General features: G+C 32.9%; 1 protein-coding gene across 1 annotated transcript in view; it reads left to right on the forward strand.

The window, feature by feature from the left end:
* The first annotated feature begins 3,566 nt into the window (after positions 1-3,566).
* The window catches only part of LOC129233501 (uncharacterized), a 54,262-nt gene continuing 40,364 nt past the window's right edge, over positions 3,567-17,464 (forward strand). Inside the window, exon 1 of the mRNA XM_054867550.1 lies at positions 3,567-5,351. Within this exon, the coding sequence (XP_054723525.1) occupies positions 3,567-5,351 (1,785 nt within the window). The remainder of the gene's footprint in view (positions 5,352-17,464) is intronic.

Below are 17,464 nucleotides of genomic sequence, written 5' to 3' on the forward strand. Positions count from 1 at the left end.
ATGTCTCTAAATTAGTTAATTTATTTGTTTGTGTAGTAAAGTGCTTGATAAAATGCTTTAAAGAAAGGAATCGGACCGAAAACAAGGTAAGAAAAGGTCAACCGGCAAAGTTGACAAAACGTGATCGGAGATTTAAAGTTAAAAAAATTATGAAAAATACACATTTGAGTGCTGTAAACGTTTCTGCAGAGTTAAATGAAACATATTACACTTAATTTTCACCTAAAATTGTTCGCCAAGTTCTCTGATTAGCTGGATTAAATGGGACCTCTTCCCGCAGAATTTTTCTTGGTCGTGCGAAAAACAGAAAGCTTACGCTTTTCGCTTCAAAATCAATTATAAATAAGCTAAAAACGTTTTAGAATCACGTCTTACTTACAGATAAAAATTAATTTAACATTTTTGGTTACATTGTTGTATAACTGTAAGTAGAAGAAAAAATTAGGCACTTAATCTTAAGAACTTATTTGGATCAGTTAATCAGGACGGTGGAGGTGTTCTAGTGTGAGGGTGCAAATCAGCATCAGGACTTGGTAGTTTGTAATTTTTTGATGAAATAATGAATCATGCTGTTCCTTTAAATATTTTAAAAACCAATTTTGAACTCTTAGCCAAAAATTTGTTTATTGGAAACAACTTTGTTTTTTATCAAGACAACGTTAAGAAGCACACGGTTTTCAACATTTGCATCAAGTGCCACAAAAATTGTCCTAAAATTTAGAAAATACCCCCTAAATCTCCAGATTTTAACTTAATGTAACGTATTTAGAGGTATCTGGAGGCTAGATTACGAAAATAGAGCTTTAAAACGAAAATAGGGCTAGAAACAGTAAGACTCGAAGTGTGGTAGAACACTTACTCAGAAATTACGCAAAAAAAGAAAGAAAAAGAATGAAATCTATTCCCAGACGTTTAAAAGGTGTTATGAATACAGTATGGTATTCTACTAATTAATAACTTAATCAAAAGTTAGATTATTCAGTAATATATAGACATTTTATAAAGTGTACGAAGACTTTTGTGAAATAAAATTTCCGGCACTTTTTGATTTTTGATTTTTAAAAAATTAAGTTTCAATATTTTTCAAAAACTTTTCATGTAGTTTTGTTGAAAATTGATCATAGATCTTATAATTAAATACCTATTCCGAAATATTAATTCTAACCAATTGATTGGGGCCTATTTCGTTGAAAGTCGTAGGTGTACGAAGACTTTTGGGAGCCACTGTATCAGTTTAATGTTATTTTTATAAACACTTAGGCCTATTTTGTTTTAACATGTATCTCTCATGAATGATTGAGATTGTGATTTATTTTTTGTTTAAAAATATAAGTTGTCAAATAAGAAGCTTACCTTTTCATGTGTATTTAACTATTTATGCTACATTTAAGAGTAAATAATATAATAAACATCGATAAATAGTAGCAATCGAAGGGGGCGGGGCATATTTTCGATGCGACGCGGCACGTTTTCGAGGCGAAAATATGCCCCTTTTGGTGTTCGAAAACGTGGACCGTCGCCATGTTTTTCTTTTAACTTCACGCAGACGTTCAAAAAAAGAATTTTATGGACAAACTATCACATCACTGGTAGCTCCTAAATGTGCTCTTTCGAAATACTACAACAGACAAAAACTTAACTTAAGACGTATATGCTTGTTTTTAGTTTAAATGAGGTCATCAAAATTTACTTACCTGCATAAAAACAAGTGAAACTGACGTTTCGCAGCGATGTGAACAGCCATCCAACTGAAACTCTCGTAGTTGTCGTCTAGTGGCGCTGCCTTTTAAATAGTCTGGTCGATGCTTCGCTCTATCGGCTCGCTAACGAGTTAAAGTCAAATCGAAAACGTTCCCCGCGCGAAAACCTGCCCCGGTCTCCCATAAAGTTTATAAATATTATGTTTGGTTTATTTTCGTTCAAGTCCTAAGCTGTACAATAATGATTATATTTATGAAACCTCAAAATTTTCAGCTGTATATAAAATATACTTTATACAAATATCTGGCCAACAATACTGACGGAGTTAACTTTTTAATATGGTGATTGCTAAAAACCATTGTAACAACCTCAAAATTACTCACTCATTTCATCAAATATCGTAACTAATTTCAATAGTTAACAATAAAAAGTAAATAAGTACACAGTTTCATAAATATGAAGATAAAATGCTATCACTATATGATGCAAAAATATGTACATACAGTCGAACCCACTTAATGGAAGAGCCATTTTGCACGAAAAAGTATTTTAAAGAGTCTATGAACCTTAAAATTTCAAAATTTTCGACTTTCTGGAAAAAATAATATGTTACGTATAATTTTATTCTGAACAATTTGATACACTGTTAAAACTACAGATTGCATTCGGCACCTTTCAGGGGTGAAACGCTTGTTCACCAGCGGCACCTAATACGGAGCCGAAATTGCACCTCTAACTAGGGTGAAAAACAGACACCTTTTAAAAAATAGGCAGCCGGGGTGAAAAGAATGAACCTACGGAGAGAGAAATGGCACCCTTACTGTAGATCCTCCTCCCCCCTCCCCCATATTGTGTGTTTTTTTGAATATAATTGTGTATTTGTTTTTTTAATAGTTTTGTTTTGATTCATGATAGTCTACGTTTTGCACACTTTTCACATTGCATGAATTCAGTACTGAAAATGATTAAAACCTGTAATTACAGCATTTGATCATATTTCAGAGTTTTCAACATAGTTAAGGAGTGCTCATTGCTTTAATTCATCTGATCGTTCTCTACATCAGTGTTTCTCAACCTCTTTTGACCCACGGGTCGGTAAAAGCAAATGAAAAACATTGCGGACCTGTGAAATTTTTATCCTTTTCTTAAAAATAAATAATAATAATTATAATAACTCTCGGGGCGGTAAAAAAACTTGTGAAAAAATTCTGCCTACTGATAAGATTTTTTTTTAATACAAAGTAATATTAAAAATGAATAAAACAATAAATATCTACAGACTTGATTTGGTATCAAAGAGTAGTCACAAATATATTTAAAGTTAAAGACGAGTAATTATTTCAATAATCATAGTTAAGTTAATGATCATTTGTGAGAAATTACCGCACCGAAAGTAAAGTGTAGATGTACTTATGAATTATTTACATGAAGAGCCAAAAATATTCTGGGATATTAAAGTTACGGAAAAACAAATCCTTTCTCGAACGTTAAAAATTTCAATCAAGAGTAACAATAAAATAAAATGCATATGAAATTTTTCGACAGTTGAAAAACCCAAAGAAATAAGAAATTTCTAACGCTTACGAAATATTAAACGCTAACAGGAAATGATTCAAACACTTGAACGAAAAAGAAAAAAAAAGCTAGACGGAGAGAGATTTATGTAAGAGTGAAGGCTTTCACGGCCGGTGTCAATATTATGAAAGGATTCCGGGCTGTTGTGCCGTGGTCTGAGTGTATATTCTCCAAACGTTTCGGCTGCATCTGCGGCAGCCATCCTCAGTGGCTCCGAGTTCGTAACTTCCAGGGAAGAGACTTCTTGGCAACTGATGCAAGTGTCGAAGTGCTGTCAACATTTATAGGGCATGGGTCCTCTTGGTTCTGGACTGGGATTGGCTGGTGAAACTGTTGACTGGGACACTGTTGATCGTCTCACTTTCAGTTTCGCTGAGAGGAAAATGGAATGTGTGTCAGCCCGACAAAAGAGTAAATTCAATACTCTGAACAACACCCAAGCCATTAGACCTGCCCTAGACATTTCCCGAGTGGTTGTAAACAAATCTAACCGAGTCTTGACAACCGCTGAAACGTCAATTTTGGCCAAAGGCGGCAACTTTGCTATCAGCATGAACTCCATTCCGACGGAGGACATTATTGCCAACATCGAATCAAGCCTAAGACAACTACCGCAAGCAGAGGCTGAAGAAATTCGGAGAGAAGCGTCCCGCATCCTGCACAAAGCCAAGCCACCAAGAAGTAATGTCAGCAATGCAGAGAGAAAAGCCATAAAAAGTCTCAATGAAGACAAATCGATTGTTATCTTACCGGCAGACAAAGGCAACGCTACGACTGTTCTCAACACCGAAGACTACCGAAGAAAGATTAGGGATCTGTTGGACCCTATGATCTACGTAAAACTCCGTCGTGACCCTACATCCAGGATCCTGAAGAAGACCAACTCACTAATTATGAAATCAACACTACCTGAGAAAACAAAGGAGACAATTTCATCATCTGAAGCGCTCATTCCCAGATTATATGGATTGCCAAAAATCCACAAAGAAGAGTTGCCGTTGAGACCTATTGTCAGTGCCATAAACTCTCCTACTCACCTCCTCTCTAAACATCTTGCCAGTTTGCTGAAACCCCATGTCGGGGCAACGGAATCTTTTGTTAGAGATTCGTCCCACTTCATAGAGAAGCTCAAAACCTACAGTCTCCAGTCAACAGATATCTTGGTAAGCTTCGACGTCGTTTCTCTCTTTACGAGAGTTCCAATCAAGGAAGCCATGGAGAACGTACGGGAAATATTTTCACCAGATATCGCTGATTTATTCCAGCATGTCTTAACGACCACGTATTTCCAGTGGAACAATGACACCTATGAGCAGATAGACGGTGTAGCCATGGGGAGTCCATTGAGCCCTGTAATTGCCAACTTCTACATGGAGAAATTTGAAGAAGCTGCTCTCAGCACTGCGGAAAAACAACCAACTTGCTGGCTCAGATACGTAGACGACACTTTCGTGATATGGAGCCATGGAAAAAACGAACTTCACCGATTCTTGACTCACATAAACAGCCAACATGAGAATATCCAATTTACGATGGAAACCGAAAACAACGGGAAGTTGCCTTTCCTGGATGTCTTGGTCAGTCGCAGAGATGACGGATCCCTAGGCCATCGTGTTTATCGCAAACCTACACATACTGATCGCTATCTACACAAGGACTTTAATCACCATCCTCGACAGAAGAGAGGTGTAATGAAAACTTTATTCGTGAGAGCCAACAGAATCTGCGAACCGAGTGCTATCGAGCATGAAATTTCCCACCTCACAAATGTTTTCCAAGCCAACGGTTTTTCAAAGCAAGAGATCAAAAGAGCCTTCCACCCCAAAATAAAAAAACAGCCACTTAAAGAAGATCCGATCAAGTCCACAGCCTACCTCCCCTACGTTGAGGACGTCACTGATAGAATCGAAAGACTTCTGCGACGCCACAATATCAAGACTGTTTTCAAACCCACCCACCGAACCAGCGACTTATTACGATCTGTGAAAGATGCAAGAGATCCCTTGTCCGCCGCAGGTGTTTACAAGATTCCCTGTTCCTGCGGATCTACCTATATTGGAACTACTAAGAGAAGCGTCAACACTAGAATCAAAGAACATCAAAGAAATTGCCGACTAGGCCACACTCAGAAGTCAGCAGTCGCAGAACACACTTTTAGTAAGGGGAACCATGACATCATATTCAAAGAGACAAAAATACTTTCAAGGACTTGCCATTATTATGAGAGATTGAACAGAGAAGCCATCGAGATATTCAAACATCCAAATAATTTCAACAAAAAAGAAGAAGGAATAAAGATAAACAAGCTCTGGCATCCCATACTAAAAAGGATCAAAACAACAAGAACCTCCAGCCAATCAGAAACAAGGACGGACCTTCAGCTGAATCCCCAGCAGCCAATCCCCGAGCAGGAAAAGGAGAGCCTAAGCTCCAATCAGGAAGCGATGAAGACAGACGTTCACCAACCAATCCCAGTCCAGAACCAAGAGGACCCATGCCCTATAAATGTTGACAGCACTTCGACACTTGCATCAGTTGCCAAGAAGTCTCTTCCCTGATGGAAGTTACGAACTCGGAACCACTGAGGATGGCTGCCGCAGATGCAGACGAAACGTTTGGAGAATATACACTCAGACCACGGCACAACAGCCCGGAATCCTTTTATAATATGGAGAGAGATTTCTTTTTTATTTTTTGCGCTCGCTGTAGTGTAGTATTCTACGAAGCACAAGAATCATTTTTATTTAGTTTCTCACTTGTTGATTAGTGATAAATTGCGGTTATTATTTTGGTGATTAAATGTTGCTTATCGAGTACTCAAGAAAATAATGATAGATATATTTAGTAGCGTTTTGAATGATGGAAATTTCAAGACAGTAACGGTCAACTAAAAATCGACAACTAACGGTACTACGGTATCGTAACGGACTAACGGTAACTGAAAAGCATTAAACGTACTTTTAACTATGTTTGAAAGCCCTAAAAGCTACAAAGTGATCAAAAGCTGTACTTACTTGTTATTTTTAAGAATTTTCCTAGAAAAGTTGAGATTTAATCCAAAATTGTACTTCATTCAATGTGAAAGACTAAGAAGCCACGCATAGATACAACCTATCATTCGTCCGCCATATTGAAGTGGTTGAATTGTGAATATATGCCGGAAGCGCATGCGCCAGCAAGTCATTTTGTGATTGCTTGCTGTTTTGGCACCCTTGTCTACGATTGTCTGCTGTTTTCGCACCCCTGCTCTACTTCCTGGCTAGTATTGCACCCTTAGGCCCCATGCTTTCACCTTAGGGAGAATATATTCACTCGTCTGGAACCTCTGGTTATAACAGTGTACATTGTTTATTACCATGCGTAAAAAACTTTTCAAGTTATCGTAAAAATTCGTAACATTTCCCCGCAGAGATTTATGTTAACAATAGCTGTTAACTAGTGCTGCGATATCTCAGAAAGTTTTGAAAACATTTCGTAAAACTTTTAATGTAAGTTTGCCAGGTTTATTTTTATTGTCTGAACCTAAATTTATTTACATTTATAACTATATATTTATGTTTTAGAATTTTTTATAAGTTGATACCAATATTTTCCAAAATTTTGGGCGAACATACATTTGTTTTTTAATATTAACTTTCGTTTTTAGTTAAAATTTAGTATCAGATCATATAAATAAACCAAACAAACATGCATGAAAAGTTTTAAGGAAATATATGATAAACTTTCTGTGATATCACGCAAGCAAGACAAAAAACTGGCACCTGAGAAAAAGAGGCTTAAACAGCAGCTGTTATCATAAATATCTATGTCGAAAGTTTAAGCATTTTTACAATAACTTGAAAAGTTTTTTTTACGTATAATAATAGATAAGGTATCCAATTGTTCTGAATTAAAGTATGCATAACATATATTTTTTTCAGATAGTAGAAAATGTTGAAGGTTAAGCGTTCTTAGACCTCTTAATACGCGGGATATTCCGTTAACCGATATCAAAATAACTCATTTCATTGTTTTGGTTCATTGAAAATGTATTGTATTAAGCGGGACATTATTTTAACCGATATTCTAATGAGCGTTCTCGACTGTGTATTTTTTAAAAATACAGTTCAAGACACGCAAGCATAGCTTTCGTTTTTCCAAAAAGAATGAGAAAAGTTAAAAACAGTTCATACGAAAAGCCACTTAGCTATTTTTCAGAATAGACATTAAAATAGTTGCTGCAGAGAACTCAAAAATTGTGTACGTAAAAAAAAAAAAAAAAACAATTCCTGTCTTCTGAATAAAGAAAATCCTTTTAAAAGGCTTTCAGAAATCTTTCGCCATGTCAGACTGCAAAACCATCTTACAATTACTTCTTTGACGCAGTTAATTTATGTTTTTCTAGACTAGTCAGAAAATGCATCCGTGTTGTTAAGACATAGTCCTAAGTTGTACTGCTATGAGAAGAATTACTCATTATGATTGGTTTTCCTAAATCGTCGAATCCATTGCACAATTTGTAATTGCGTGTTTGACGTAATTGATTTCCTTCATTTAATCCGTTACGTATTTCTCTCGTTAGAAATGATATATTCACTTAGCGTTGCAAAACGTTGATTGAAATCTTTCGCAAGCTGTCTTTGAAGTAAATTTTGTGAAATCATCCATCCATATTTTTTGCCACATTTTCCCACCGTAAATATAAATGCATCTCAACTGATTAAGTAGCACAAAAAGCGGTCAAGGAAATAATCATGAACCTCAACGGGCAAACAAAATGTTGCTTCAGTAATGCATTTTTTTTTTAATACGAAAGTTCATCGCGTATTCATGTACGTTTACGTAAGCTCAAAAATAATATTAAGTTAAAAATTCTTGTTTTTTAACTCTTTTCGTTTTTCGAGTGAAATGCAATGCCTGCAAAAATTGGCAAATCCTAATGGACATTACGTATGAAGCTTGACGACACAATTTTTTTCCCAACCCTTAGTTTAGATACATACTTCCAGATGCAAAAATGGTTAAAATGAAGTGAGTTACGAAATAAAAAGTTAAATGCAAACAAAACAAAAAAAAAGAATTGTGAAAAAATTTTGTTTTAAATTTTTTGACAATTTTTACATACGTTGCTGATCCCTTTAAAAATGCTTCTTATTTATCATCATATGAAACGTTTTAAATCTTTATAGATTCGAATGCAGCCATATAGCAATGAATTTTGATGAAATTTCTATTATTTGTCACATTGGTGAATTTCAAATGTGTTTTGATGACATTTGTGTACTTAATGAAATTCACTAGACCATTTCATCTCAATACAAAATCTCGGCACATGAAATTGCACTACCATTTTGAGCAGAGTTAAGCCTAACTGGAGAAGTGATGGGAAAGGAGATTAATAGGAGGTGCCGTGTTTCCCCTAAAGTACACGTTATTTGGTATGAGAATTAAGTGCTATTGATTCAGCTAAATTATAAGTCGCAAATCAATGAGAAATAAGGATTTTAGGAGAGTATTATAAAATGATTTGCATTTTGTAGGTTTTTGTTAAAAATTATTAAAGCTGAACATGATTGATATTGTTTTAAAAATGAAAAAATAAATTTACAATTTTTAAAATTCACAAATAGCAGTAACAAATAAAATAAGTTAAACGTTTTAAAAAAAAAATGTTTATAAAAAATTGAAAAGTATTGTTTTTTGTAAGTTATATATTTTCTGTGTGATAAAGTTAATATTCTGAAACTCAAACAAAAGTGTGATGGAAATCCATATACTAAAGCATTTACTGACCACCTTAATAAAATCGTTAAAATAATCTTACAAGTTATCTCATTTTGTAGTCAATGAAGTTAATTTTTATTGAACATAACTGTAAAAAAAAAAAAAAAAAAATGTCAAAATAAACTTTAAGTGAGAAAAAATGTGTATGTTTTAAAAATCATCATCAGCGTTATGTGGTTTATTTCATCAGTTAGTTATTTCGTATTAAGAAAAAAAGAAAATAAAGACGTATACAAGATAAAAATAGAGAGCAAAAGTATTACTACCAGTAATTAAATTACGAGAAAAAGAAAGTTAAAAATCTAATTTTCAGCTATAATATATTGAAAAAATTAATAAATTATCTATGATAATTTAAGATAAAAAATTTTCAATGGTGCTCATTCACTGCATTGATATAGCATTTCATAACTTACGATACTACATTAACTTACGGTTATTGTAGTTTTAAATCCGTGAAAAAATGCGTTTCTAATGAAAAATTTCACCAAGTTTTTGCGCATCAGTTATATATATATATATATATATATATATATATATATATATATATATATATATATATATATATATATATATATATATATATATATATATATATATATATATATATATATATATATATATATATACTAGCTGTACCCGACGCGCCTTGCTACGCGAACAAAAAAATACATCATTATACTCATTTTCGTGACAATCGGTTGAACGGGGCAGAAGTTGCTACTCTGCAGTGCCACCTGGTGACGAGTGGCGTCAATGAGCATATTATGCACCTTCTTCGTGGAAAGATACATATATATAGGAATTTTCATAATAATCGGTATCAAGTGAAGCCGTGACTATACTCAAATTTTGTACGCACGCAGTTTGCAAGATCAATCAATCGCTAAAAATATCAAATGGAAAAAGTTTTAAATCCCCCCGTTGCATGAAAAGCCATTACACAATAAAGAAAGAATTCATTTGTTTAAACTCAAGAAAAATGGCAACAGCTAACTTGTTATCAATGAGATGTTTCACGCGAATTAATTTCTGCAGCCGATAATTTTATTTATATTTATTCAATGGATTGTGACTTAAATTGGAATGAAAAAGGAACTATCGATCGGATTTTTTTTCGAACTGGTCTATAAACATTCCCAATACCAAAAATAACAAACGGTGAAAGTTTTAGCCAAATCTGCCGGGTAGTTTTTGAGTTAATGGATGACATGGAGACAAACATTCATATATATATATATATATATATATATATATATATATATATATATATATATATATATATATATATATATATATATATATATATATATATATATATATATATATATATATATATATATATATATATATATATATATATATATATATATATATATATAATACTATATATATATATATATATATATATATATATATTTAATACCAAATATATATATATATATTTAGCATTAGTATATTTTACGAGTGAAAACACAACCATGATATTTTTTTTTTTGAAAAATATTGAACGCTTAATGATTCAAGATAGTGTGCTTTATTTTATTGATTCACTTTGTTTTTAGTACTGCAAAACCTAATCTGCAACACAAGCGTAATATTCGTTTACTCATTATATAATTTTCATCTTTTACTAATATTCTTGTTGAAGGATTTATGATTATCTTCATGACAATCCAAATGTCTGAATTTTCAATTTATCTACATACAGGCCGGTCATTTGGGCAATCAGTGGGGGATAAGGGGGAGGGGGCAATTAACCCCTCAGGATTTTCACAGCATAACGCAATTATTCATTTTTGCTTGTATTTTGATGCTTTTTCCTTTAAAATGAACTGAATTCATACCCTCCCCCCCCCCAGCAGAAAAACTTTGAAAGCACAGGCGAGCCTACATAATTCAACTTACTCGTTCACAACAAATTACCATTGTTTTTTTTATGATACATTTTGCTTTAGATGTGACCTTGATTGTTAATCTTTTAAGTAAAAGGATTTTTACTTTTATTGTTTGAGGAGAAATTATTTCCAAAAGTAAAATTTTAATTTTGTGATCCGTATGTTGAAGTTTCGTCGTAATGAACATAGACTAGTCAAATGTCAATCATATCGATCAATAATTCGCTCTTTGTCGGTCATGAATTCTAACAACTCTTTCGTTCAGTCTTAATGTTAACATAAACAGTTAACACTGAAACTTTTTTGTTCAAGGGTAGGGGGGGAGAGAGAAGTCCAAATTCTCATGTTTTGGAAGTTTTCAAAATGCTTTTCCTAAAAAAAAAAAAAAAAAAAAAAAAATCAGCCTAACACGGGTCTTTTCCATTCATAAAATTTTTTCTTTCTCAGCATATGATATTATTTCAGTTAATGACGTAGAACTGGGGTTCTCAAACTTTCAGGCTCTGCAGTTCCTTTGAAGACTGACATGAGGTCAGCTCCCTCTCCCCTAGTACGTGCTTAATACAAGCAATCTAATTGGAAGCTGGAGCTGATATGGATAAATGAAAACTAGTAAATAAGGAAAAATCTAGATAGTTTCAAGCACAAAATTTAGCTCAACTGTTCAATTTTTTTTTTGAACAGCTTAATACAAGAACATATGAAATCCAAGATGAAAAGAAGTAAATATAATTTTTTGAGTTAATTAAGGATCCAAGTGAGGTTGGGGTACACAGGTTTTATTTTATCTGATACTAGCTGCGTTGCCCGGTTTTGCCCGGTCTACCTTGAAAATAAAAATTGTGTCAAGTGACGTATATTCAAAAATCAGGCGTAAAAAATAAACAAAAAAAAAGAAAAACATCATGATTTCCCTTTCAGACAATGACGACAGATATTAAAATACTTTCAAAAAATTAAATCAAGGAAGATGGATTTAAAATGTGTAACCATGGAAACACAAAATAAAATAAGTTTTAGGAATTAAAATGTAAAAGAAAATGGTTCACAGTTTGAATGGAATCGAGATTTCTTAAACTTGATTTAAAAAGGCTTGTAATTTTTTTTTCTTTCGAAATAAAAGCTTGTTTTTTGCGACCACAGGTCGAGTTAGATCTAAAGTAAAAAAGGTCGCTTTTTCCAATGACGTCAAAAAGAAAGCTGTGAGACGATTCCTTCAATTTTTATTGATTTATTTAATGAAGGAAGTAGTGCCTAAATTTCAGCTAAGCCTAAAAAAAAATGAGCTAAAAACGTAAATAACTTCCGCCGTAATAAAGTTAGAGCATTGAAACAAATTGCGTAGAACGCGGAAAATTCTACCCTTTCTAACGATATGTAATATTAATATGCGCAAGTAATTTTTCACCCCCTATTTGAGAATTTGTGAAAATTGGACGTAAATTGGAATAAAAAAAGAACTATTCATCGAATTTTATTCAAACTGGTCTGCAAATCTTTTCAGGACTTAATGGAAAAACTGTAAGAATTTAAGCGCAATCGGCCGGGCAGTTCTCGAGTTTTTCGAGTTCAAACACACAGACGCTTTTTGAGGACTTCATTTTATACTATGTTTAGATACCCTAACGGCTCTCCCCTCCCGCCTTGAGATTCTTTTACACCTCCCCTCTCCCGTAGGTTGGAGAACCGCTGATGTGGAAGATAAATAATAAAAAATTTTTGGCATAAGATACATGTTCAAACTGATTGCAGTTTAGAAGATAATATTAAGATAAACGTTATGAAGACATCCAGAATGCAAAATTCTATCGTTATTACTGGAATATATATTTTTTAAGTACACTTCTGTGCTGTAAGTTTTGCATTCAGTTTTGTTCAAATTTATTCACTTATACCTCATAAGAGTATCGAAAATGAAACTGCCGGCTACTGGCGCATGCATGGCCGAGCACTGGGTTTCTATGGCCGACTACTGGAGCATTTTTTCGTATTAACAATAGCTTGGTTTTTAAAATAAAAATATTTTATTCCAGAAGCAAGTTAGTGAATCATTATCAAAAAGGTACAACCTAAAGGTTTACACTGTTTTTGTAGTTGTATTGATAGCTGATATTTATGGGTTAACAAAACTCAACAACTGATCTCTTAAATGGCCGACTACTGGATCATTTGCACTACATGATAAAAAAAGAAAGAAAAAAGCGCTTAACTAAGGCATGTCATAAAAGTCAATGAGTGCTTTGCATTTTGTCCGGATAAAATGTTTTTTTTTTTTTTTTTTTTGCAGCAAAATGATAAATTTTTTAGCATTTTTTAAAATTATACTCGTCGCCCAACCCCACTCCCCACCGTTAGGCACTTTGCTTAAAAATAAAAACGTTCACGTAATCTACTCTCTTGTCGCTTATTATTATGAACTACATGTTTTCTCTCAAAAGATATCCTGCATCCTAAGCTTTAAAAACGAATCATTGAAAAACATGTTTTAAACATGTTCATAAAAGATTTTTCAACTTAAACTAAGAAGTATCTGGTTTCTAAGACCAATTTTTTACGAAATAGGTACAATTTAGGACATACTCACAACGTAAAAGATAATAGTTTTTGTGCTGAAATCTAGAAAATATCAACATTTAAGATTCAATGAAAAATATTGTCAATTTGGGCAACAATGAGTGTACTTTTACTAATCCTTTTATTGAGGAAATATTTCGTAATTTCGTTATTGGAAAGCGTTAAATGTGTTGCAATACTTCGGCGTAATTTAAAGAATTTTATTTGATGTTTAAGGGAAATTTTCTCTCAACGGATCCTATTTCCAACAAGAGCTTCTCAATAACTCTCATTTCTTCAAAAAATATGCTTGCGTTTATATTTTTACTTCCTTTTACAAAAAAGGAAGTATTGTATTCGCGAAAAAAATTTCACTTAAAAATCGACCTTAATTTCCATTTTACTCATCCCCGAATGAATTTAAGTACTTTTTTCGAATCGACCACACGTGAATAAGGGGCCAAAATTGTGAAGACACGCGAAATATCCATTTTCACGATTCCCGAGTTAATTACAACGAGATTTCTCGTGACGTTTGTACGTACGTATGTATGTGTGTATGTATCTCGCATAACTCAAGAACGGTAGGTCCTAGAAAGTTGAAATTTCGTACGTAGATTCCTAGTGAGGTCTAGTTATGCACCTCAACTTTTGGTTGCATTCGGATGCTCCAAAGAGGGTCTTTTGTCGCGTTTTGGGGGAAATCATTGTTAATTTCGATGTAAACTCGAGTGGTGTTATAATTTGGCGGACACTTGGTGACATATCGCCAGTGTTTTTTTCCCCAACTTGGCGACAAAGTTGGCATTTTTTTTAAAAATCTGTTTCAAGTTGATCACTGTTGGTGATATTTAGAGATTAAACTATTGAATTATATTAAAATTTTTAGTAATGGGGAAATGAGATTAAATTGGAATAAAAGGAAGTCATGAGATGCACACATCAGCTCGTTAATTGCATTTTAAGTAAGTTAGTGAGTGGAATGATTCTATTACTTTAAGATATAGTTCAATAAACTTATGTGTTGCTATAAAAATCATCAAGTGGCAGTCGTAAACTTCTGCGCAATGGTGTACCAATATAAATGTGTGAACTTGCAAATTACACTGCTCGTCAAAAAAGAAAAAAATAATAAAAGAAAGAAAGAAAAAAAAAGAAAGAAAGAAAAAGAAAAAAAAACTTCAAAATGCTTCTGACATAGTTCTTGCGGAACATTATGTAAAATAATCCCCTGAGTACAAATATGACCACCGTTTTCCCCCTCCACGTTTCACTCTTCCGGAAACCCGATATTTCCTGTATTTGACAATTTCATTGTTGTTATTTGTATGAGCTGAGGAAAGGAGCATTATATAAGCCATTAACACTCCTTTGAGGGGCTATGGAGTTGCTAAGCTTAAAAACACGAACATTTGGAGCAAGTCTGGAGACTCAAAGGGACATTCCACCTAAAATATTTCTAAAATCATCAATCCCAAACTTTTTTTTTCTAAAGTTTCGTTTTTCAATTTTGTCACCTTTTTTTCGGAATGAACCAAAGTATATGACTCACTCATATGAGCCCCATGTCCAAAATATTTTTAAGTTATCAACAGATAAATTATTGAAATAAACAAAATATTGGAAGCATTGCATTTTGCAACGTTTCACTAGGTAAGCTTCTAATTTATGAAAGTTTATAACTTCGCATCGTGAGTCCTATATTTTGGTTTCATGACGAAAAATATATGAGATAACTTATGACCTGTTTTGATTTAATAAAAATATTTTCAGAGGGCGATCCGTATGAGCCTCCCGACTTGCTTCAAATGTTCATTATTTTGAACCTAGCACCTATAAAAAGGATATTAATGGCATAAAAAAATACCCTTTCCCTTTAAAAAAAATGAAATATATGAAAGTGTCGCAAAACCACTGTTCAGATTTGGATTATTTTACATCAGAGTTAGAAAGAATTATGTTCTGAAGGTATTTTTTACCGCGCAGTGTTAAAACTTGCTGCAGTAGTTAAAACAGAAATGCAAGAAAATACCAAACAGATCTTTATCTGCATCCATAAACTGCAGTTTCAATTTTGTTTGGGCCCGATTCTATTATTTCTCGTCTTATTTGTCATCCTTAACAGAGCCAAAAAAAAAAAAAAAAAAAAAAAAAAAAACAGGTCATTGACCGCTGTTCCAAACTGTGTGGTTTTTATTTGCATTTTCTACCTTTCCTTATTTTTTATTTTATCTTCGGCTATGTGGTGACCACTTTAAATATATTAGCAATATATTTTTGATAGTTTAGTTTTTATCTTACCTTCGTTCTGTGGAGCTGTCCTATTACTGGTATGCTGAAATATTTTTTGCTTGGGCAAAAATATAATCAACTTTTACATGAAGCTTTTTTTTTTTCACTGAGAGGGTTATTCTATATTCGAGAGCCCAAATAAGGGGGAAACAACTTTCGCATATGTTTGCAGGCAAGTCATTTATAAAGGTCAGAGGGGGACCTGTAAAAGTGGACATGATTTGCATTGAGTCTATACACAATCTCTCGCCGATCAAAAGTTGCCACTCTTAAAGTTGCGCTCTGATGGAAAAATTAGTACTAAGTTTTGAGGTTTTTTGCGCCACCTTACAATCTACTTTACTGCACAAAAATTATAGAATAAACAATGCATTATTACCTGTTTGCATAAATTTATTATTCATTTTTTTATTAACTAAAAAATACAATCGCAAGTTCTATTTTGTGTTATACAGCAAATATGGTTGCCAAATATTATGCATCATAGAATAAAGAGTAGTATTTCGGGTTTCCAAATCACTAAAACTCAAAGATAAACATTTGTTTGCACCAGCAGTGTCTAGCCACTAACCACTATACAACTTAATTAGATATCGTTATTTGATAATTTTATTTTACCTTTAATGTATTTCAATTGCAGTAATGTTGACTTTGTAATATATTTATATTAATATATATTTTGTTCTACTCGAATCTAGGAGTTAAAGGACATATTATTTTAGATTATTTTTTCAGTACAGTATATTTAAAGTCAACTGGGAAGAAAATGTGATTGGAAGATTAAATTGAGTTTCTTAAGGGAGATAAATATTTATTTGATCTTTTTTTTTTTCGTAGAAGACCCTAAAACAAACCTTTCTTAAAAATAAAAATGGATTCTGGAGAAATAACGTACCTAATTCAATAAAAAAGAAGCAATTTTCCAATACGTGGACAATTCTTTACAACATAATCCAACACAAAGCCACATATCTTCGGCTTAAAGACTTAGACATGCTTTCTTTCTAGAAGAATAACCTTGCGAAAGGGAAAAATAGGAATGAAGTTTAGAATTTCCTAGAAACTTAAATAAATGTATTTTTCTATACTTTTTATTCAGCAATTTAGAAAAATTGTTGCACAAAATCTGGTATAAACCAACTTGCACCAGTCTAAAAGATAATGTATACTTCATATACCATTAGTTTGAATCCTAATTTCATGTACAAATAAAACAAACTGAAAATATTAGCAATACAAAGAGAAATAAATCAATTAAGAGGGAAAATAAAAATTATAACCAAAAAAAATATGTTAACATTTTTATGTCAATATATTTCATAGCATTTGCAATGTCTTGCAAATGATGTCTTTATGAAAGACGACTACAGATTGCCAAAGCAAGTACTCAATGCAACCTTGTTCGAGATACTTAAATACTTTTTACACAATAGGCAGAGTGATGCGAGCTGCCCCCTTTATAGAAAACTAGTAGAATGTTTATCTAGAACTGAAGTCGTTCTATTTGCTCCAACACCTCTCTAATACTTAAAAAAAGTGTTAGCACATCCCAGCTTTTATTAAATATTGCATTGATGTGTTTCTAAGCACAGATTTGTTTAAGTAAATAAAGTGAACACAGCATTTTTTCGAAAAACCTAAAAATATATTTAGCAACGTGTATAAAAATTATGAAACTATTT

This window comes from Uloborus diversus, chromosome 1 (assembly GCF_026930045.1).
Source record: "Uloborus diversus isolate 005 chromosome 1, Udiv.v.3.1, whole genome shotgun sequence".
Taxonomy (NCBI): Eukaryota; Metazoa; Arthropoda; class Arachnida; order Araneae; family Uloboridae; genus Uloborus; species Uloborus diversus.